The sequence below is a fragment of the Euprymna scolopes genome, chromosome 3 (genome assembly GCF_053919585.1).
Source record: "Euprymna scolopes isolate OS-2025 chromosome 3, ASM5391958v1, whole genome shotgun sequence".
NCBI classification, from domain to species: domain Eukaryota; kingdom Metazoa; phylum Mollusca; class Cephalopoda; order Sepiida; family Sepiolidae; genus Euprymna; species Euprymna scolopes.
The window spans coordinates 67578992-67586153 of record NC_136484.1 but is presented as its reverse complement, the minus strand read 5'-3'; the positions used below and the strand labels follow the sequence as shown (position 1 = coordinate 67586153).

General features: G+C 35.7%; 2 protein-coding genes across 2 annotated transcripts in view; both read left to right on the top strand.

Moving 5' to 3' along the window:
- The first annotated feature begins 3949 nt into the window (after positions 1-3949).
- The window catches only part of LOC145255901 (AN1-type zinc finger protein 2A-like), a 99690-nt gene continuing 96477 nt past the window's right edge, over positions 3950-7162 (top strand). Inside the window, exon 1 of the mRNA XM_080114638.1 lies at positions 3950-4075. The gene's annotated coding sequence lies outside the window, so the exon portion shown is untranslated. The remainder of the gene's footprint in view (positions 4076-7162) is intronic.
- On the top strand, positions 5251-6873 carry LOC145255884 (1,5-anhydro-D-fructose reductase-like). The gene has a single exon (XM_080114633.1). It carries the CDS (start codon positions 5629-5631, stop codon positions 6589-6591), a length of 963 nt encoding a protein of 320 aa, XP_079970759.1. The 5' UTR covers positions 5251-5628; the 3' UTR covers positions 6592-6873.

Here is a 7162-nt window from a genome sequence, read left to right as displayed (position 1 = left end):
TCAACACTCTGACCAATTTGAATGAATGGCTTTCATCATGGGGAGGTTCCATATTTTGACAAACTTCTTGATCTGACCTTTACTCCTGATCTGAAATGGAACATGTACATCAAATCCATGGCCAAGGTTGTTGGAAAAATGGTGGGGTCATTCTACCACTCCAGTAGATATCTCACTACTGATGCAATTCTATACTTGTATAAGAGTCAGGTATATCCTAGAATGGAGTACTGTTGCTACATCTGGGCAGGAGATGCTAAAAGCACCTTATCCTGCCTTAACAGAGTTCAAAATAGAATTTGCAGCCTAGTAGGGGATGCCCTTTTCTCTTCCCTGCAAACTCTTTCCCACAAAAGAAACTTTGCGAGTGTTGGAATTTTTTTGTACCAATAATAGTGCATCCCCCCCCCCTATTTATATTTATTGTTTATATTCTGGTTCTTATATTTGATTTTCTGTATTTCGTATCCTTTATGATTCTTAGTTTCGTATGTTTTGGGTTTGTACGAAACTCCCTTTAATTTGAAGAAAAGAGAACCTTTGTGTGTGCATTTTTTTGTGTATAATATTTGAACGTCTATTTTTTGTATTTGTTTGGATTTAGTCCATATTTTTGAAAAAAACAAATGCTGCACGATGTTGGTCACTCGTTCTTCCGGATTCCTTGTAAGGAAACGAAAGTTTTATTTAGGGAAGATTATCGTCGTCTTAGATTTATTGCGGTTGCAGAGGGAATTACTTAAACCTTATTTTATGACAATGAAGGCTAATGTCGATGAATGGTTATCATCGGTAGATAATATAATAGAATTGTTGGGTGATCATTCTTTGCATGAGGACATGGAATGTTCGCTTGTAGAAGCGGATGCTGTTAATGTTGTAGTGTTCTCATCCCAGGTTCGATTTATTCTCTCGAGGTTGGCAGATGGTGTGGAGTGTGATTCCTTGTGCAACCCTGTGATATTCGAAATCCCTAAATGCTTGGCGAGTTACCAACTACTAAGCCCAAATGTCCAGACTCTGAAGACGGTTTGCTGAGTGCTGGCAAGTTTGGCTTAGAAAATGCTGCATCAGTCTGAAAGCAGTGTTACAAGTGCCACTTCAGATGATCTGCATAGTCAGGCACTGAAGTTTGATTTTTCTGGCGGGCAGTTTGCCAGTAATATTTTAAAGAAAAATGTATTGGGTGTGAGATTCCCAGGTATCATGAATGATACCACTCGTGTCCACGACTTGTTAAGCGTGGGCATGAATATTATGAAATTCATGGAACGATTTCCATGGAATGTTGGAATTGTTTTACCCTCTAACCATGTGAGTTCGAAAACTCGTGTATGTGATTATCTACCGCAACTTTGTCAGAATAATGAGGAACTTAGTCATGATGGTGAAATATTACTCAGGTCATGTAGTTATGACAATAGCCAGTGGTTAAAGGACAGGAGCCAATCCTGTGTGAAAGTGCAAGTTTTGTGCACTTTTTTAAGTGCTAATGTTAGCACTGGGAGAGAAATTCTCCATCAAGGGTATAGAGCAGAAAGTACTGTCAACATGTAAAAACCAAGAGGAGAATGGTTTTTAAAGAGTTATGTGAACTCAAGTTGGACTGGGTCATCCAGATTCATGTTGAGTGTAACTTGATAAAGAATCCCATGATGGATCCTGTCGAATTTGCTGACTACATGGTGTGTAGTTCAGCTTTTCCGAGTTCCAATGAGAATGTAGGATATGTTGTGCAGAGATCGCTTGCAGAACCTTCATTCTATGAAGTTGCTCCTTTAAGTAGAACGTTTCTTGTTTTGGAGTCACATGCAGGTGTTATCATGTTTAAATGTTTTTTGAAGATCTGCCTTGATGTAGCTTCCTGCAATATTGCAAGAGCTATCGAAGTCAAGATCGATTTGTCCTGAGGTGTTTCTGAGGCACTCAGGACCATCTTATACTTAGTTAGAAGTGAGTTTTATGATGCTGAGATGTTTGTTTCAATGCTGAACACAAGAAGATTGGATCTCTCCTTGATAGGCGTCTTCCATAAGTATTACATCTCCAGCTACCTGGGTGTTTCTGACACCTATACTCAACTTTGTTTGTTTGGCTATATGTATATAGCTATACAAACGTTTAAAGCTGTAATTGCCTTGAATAATTTGGGTTTCAGTTTTATTTCATTCCACCAAGTTGAAGAACTTATCAAAGCATAGGGTTGATTGGATTCGTCCCTCTTGTTGCGCCGGTGTTGATCTCACTGGGCTCTTGTGGTTACGAGGGAGCTGAGATATTTTGGTGTTCACCAGAGATATTATAAGGATGAGGAGGTTGGATGGTAGGTGAACTTCTCAAGTCTTTATATCCTTTTATATGTAAATAGTTAATTATCTGGTAGAATATTCTCCATTCAAACGTCTGTTGCGACCTTGCATCTGATCATTAGTTTTAAATTTGTGAATCTGGTTTGGTACTCCTCTGTTCAAACCTAAAACATGGAGGTTTTCATGTGAATTTTTATAGAATAATCTTATTTGAATTTTTCTGCTTTTTTGTTCTGATATGTGTTTCCCGGAGTTCTTCTGACTATACATTGTGTGATATATGTATATATAAAGAAAAATTTTGTATTGTAAATTTTACAGGTGTCATCCAGCTGTAGGTTGACTGGCATTTCCTGTTGGGGGAGAATGTTGGAATTTTTTTGTACCAATAATAGTGCACCCCCCCCTGTTTACATTTATTATTTATATTCTGATTCTTATATTTGATTTTCTGTATTTCGTATCCTTTATGATTCTTAGTTTCGTATATTTTGGGTTTGTATGAAACTCCCTTTAATTTGAAGAAAAGAGAAATGCTAGCTTCTGGATGACGTCACAGGCCCAGCGCAAAATTCGGCCTCTTTTGAAATTCCAGCGACGAGGATATTGGACGCAGTTTCATTGCCCGGCGCTGAAAAATGGAATTTTGACGAGCCTCCTTCAAAGAAAAAAACCCCGCAAGAATACCCCGGACACGTGGCGAGGCGTACTTCTGAAGACTATTTATGTAGCTACGGTCTGCACGTAATTGGAAGGAGTATAATTTTTTAAAAGGACTTTAAATCGAGAAAAAAGAAAAAGGCAGGTGCCTGACTGGCTTTCAATTTGTGAGTACGTTCCTAAAATTTATTACATATGAGAGTGTGATTAAGGACTATTATTTTGAATCTCATTATTGTATTTGTTCATGGATACGACATCTTCATTATAAGAACCAGTGTTATTTTTTTCATTATATTATGTTACCTTGGCATTCTTTGTTCTTTGAATTTAATGCCCGCAAAGGGAAAAATTTGCAACTAATTTTATTGTAAATAAAATCTTTTCTTCATTTTGAAACAAGACCATTATATTTTATTCTTTACCCCCCCCCCTTTTTATTTCATGCTTTTATTTTTTTTTTTCAGGCTAGTTACTTTCGCGTCGAATTTATCTGAAAGAGGATAAATTTCCGACGCGAGCCTTTTTCTGCTCTTTCGTTATTTTCATGGCAAGTGCTCATCTGAACTCTGATCTATGGTCCTCCTTTGCCAAACTTTCACAAAGAACACTCATCAAGCTGAAACCACGATCAATAATTTCCCCCACTCTTTATCTGTGCCTAAACCTAATGTGGATTCCATAAACAAAGCTTCTTTCTTAAAACTGCACGCCTGTGGAACTCTCTTCTGTTTGCCTGCTTTCCAGCTGACTACAATATGGTCGTCTTCAAGTCCAACATAAACAAGTTCTTGATGAGCCGCCGTCCCCTTAAGAAATCCAATTTACCAAATTTCCACTTCTAACGATTACTACGATATGGTCCCAATGACTCCCATACTCTCGTTAACCCTTATCCTCGAGTGGATTCTATGCATTGATAAGTGGTGACACAATTGTAAAAAGTTAAAAAAAAAAAAAAAAGACACCGTATTTTTCTCACTGGTCGCCATGTTTATTTTCGCATGCGTGCAAAAATTGAATGCCCATGCGAAAACAAACATAGCAACCAGTGAAAACAATATAAAATACAGACCTAAATACCCCTAAAAGTCAACTTTTTAAAGGTAAGTATGCTAGCGCACATTGACTATTAATTAATGTTCTTCGATTGATAAATGAAATATCCTTTATGTAAAAGGGTGTGCAGTGTGCACGTTGCAGCGTTGCACGTTCTCATTGAGTGATTCCAATATGTTTTAAATATCGATTTATTGTATTAGAAACTGCATACTTAAATATACCAAAGAGTTTTCCTGCTAATTTAAAAATTGTAAATATCGAGTGACGAAACTTGAAAATTCCGTATTAAAGAAAACAACAAAATTTGAAAGAAAAATTTTGTCTGGGGAAAGCCTTTGTAAATGTCGACTGATGCAACTAGTTGACAATAACTTGTATATAAAATAATCGGAAAAAGGCAAATTTTAAGCGAAATTCAAAATAGGCCAAACTGCTTAATAAGAGATAAGTTCGCGAAATTTGGCTTAAAAACGTCGAGTGGCTCTAAAATGGGCGATTGATTTACTAGAACGTTACATTAGAAACTGAGCACCTCCAGCCAGCACCCCTACCTACAAATATTTAAATATTAACTTTTATTTGTTTATTTTTTCGATAATGTAGTAGATTAGTGTTCATTCGATAATAATCTGCTAGAAAAAAAAAGAAGAAAAAAAGGAAAAAAAGAAGAAGAAAAAGAAAAAAAGACGAAAAGAAGAAAAAGAAAAAAAAAGAAAAAAAAGAAAAGGAAAAAGAAGAAAGAAAAAAAAGAAGAAAGAAAGAAAGAAAAAAGAAAAAGAGAAAAAAAGAAAGAAAAAAGAAAAAGAGAAAAAAAAGAAAGAAAAAAAGAAAAAAGAAGAAAAAAAAGACGAAATTAAAAAAAAATCTAGGTGGGGTGGGGTGGTACCGCTCGTACACGTGAACCAGAAACACGGAACCAGTCTCTGTCGCCTCTCCTATTAGTACCTTCTTTTGGTTAAATTAATTATTTGTCTCTGCCGCCCGGCGTTTCCAGTCCGATCATACTTCCGGTGCCGACCCTTATTCCCCAATTCCCAATTATATTTCCCTTTTAAAACCTTTAATGTCGTCAACAGTGACGTTCACCAAAAAATATATACAAATATAAAGCCTACTCATTACAAAAATAAAAATAAATAACAATAATAAATGCAACAATGTAAATAAATCAGTATTTTTTCGTTTCGTTTTGAGAACTTCGTTTTCATTTTACATATGTTTCTTCGGCTATTGTTGTCGTTAGCCGGTTTTGCCATAGACGCCGTTAGTAAGTAATCCGTCGCCGAGCAGATTATTTGGTAATCAATTAAAATCGTGTTTTTATCTTTTCTTTTCTTCTTTTTTTTATGTTTTGTTATTGTAAAGCAACGAAAGTTCATTGTCAGCTGATCGTGTTACTATTTTGCTAGATTTTAAATCAATAAATAATCACAACAGACACAACCGCACACAATCAATTATCGTCTCGAAGGCACACAATTCGACGGGACAGGGAAAACGTATTTTGACAGCGGTGGAAACTGAAGTCTCGGAGTACAGCTTACGTAAAAGCAGAGCTTTAAAAAAAAAAATTAAAAAAAAAAAAAAGAAGAAGAAAATGTCTCTGAAGGGGATAGAAATGCCCATGGTGGGCTTGGGTACGTGGAATACTGTCGGGGATTCGGTCAAAGCATCAGTAAAAACAGCCCTCGATCTTGGTTATCGACACATTGATACGGCTTTTCTTTACGATAACGAAAATGAAATTGGAGAAGTGCTAAAAGAATGCTTTTCTAGCGGCAGCTTAAAACGAGAAGAGGTTTTCATCACAAGCAAATTATGGTTAACCCACATGGGAAAAGAAAATGTAAGAGAGTGTTTCGAAGAAAGTTTAAAGCGTCTACAATTGGACTACCTCGATCTATATTTGATACACGCACCTTTCGGCTTAAAAAACACAGGCAACTGGTGCCTGTTTCCGCGCGACAGCGAAGGTAAGTTGGCGCTAGTCAACCACGATATAATCGAAACTTGGCACGTTTTGGAGGAATTAGTGAGCGAGAAAAAGATCCGATACATTGGTTTATCGAACTTTAATTCAAAACAAGTAGAGAGGATCTGTACAAAGATGAAATACGTAAAACCTTACACTAACCAAGTCGAGTGCCATGCGTATTTTCAACAAAAAGAATTGTTAGAATTTTGCAAGGCAAGGGACATAACTCTCACAGCTTTTGCCCCTCTCGGTTCACCTGGTCGCAAAAATGTTAATGAGGATAGCGATGAAGATGATTTGAAAGTGCTTGATAATGAAGTTCTTAAGCGACTGGCTACTAAGCACAACAAAACGCCGGCCCAAATCATGCTCAGAAACCTTGTACAGAGAGATATTCGAGTAATACCAAAAAGTAGCAATCCGATTCGGATAAAGGAGAATTTAAACATATTTGATTTTCAGCTGACTAATGAAGACATGAACGATATTGCAAACATTGATATAGAGAACAGATTCTTTACTTTCGACACCACTGCTCCTCATTTGGTAGAACACCCAGAGTATCCTTTTAATATCCCTTTCTGAACATTCTGCAAGGATATAAAAAAAATCAAATGACCACACACACACACACACACACACACGCACACATGAGAATATAAAATACACGTCATAAAACGAAATGCTATGAAGACAAAATATAGTGAAAATGGAAAAAAAAAAAACAAATTAAACGGAAGTAAAAAATCAAAAACAAATGATGGACCGGTTTTGTTCAGATATGATATCCAAATGAAAACTGACCAATCTCTTGTTTGTTTTTCTTTCTTCTGGGTTTAATTAATTTGTTTACTACATTTTGTCTTTCACTATATATATATATATATATATATATATATATATATATATATATATATATATATATATATGAGAGAGAGAATATGTTTTAACACAAAGATGTGTCAATTAATTTTTGTTGTTTGTCCAAGTATGTGTATTTTCTCATAAATGTTTTCTGATGAGAACTTATTTTTATTTATAATCCATTGTTTTTTGAATTTTGGATTGGAGAAAATATGATGAACTAGAATCTTGAATTTATGTTTAAATACTAGGTTCGAAATAAAAAGATCTTGAAACAATTGTCAATCGATTT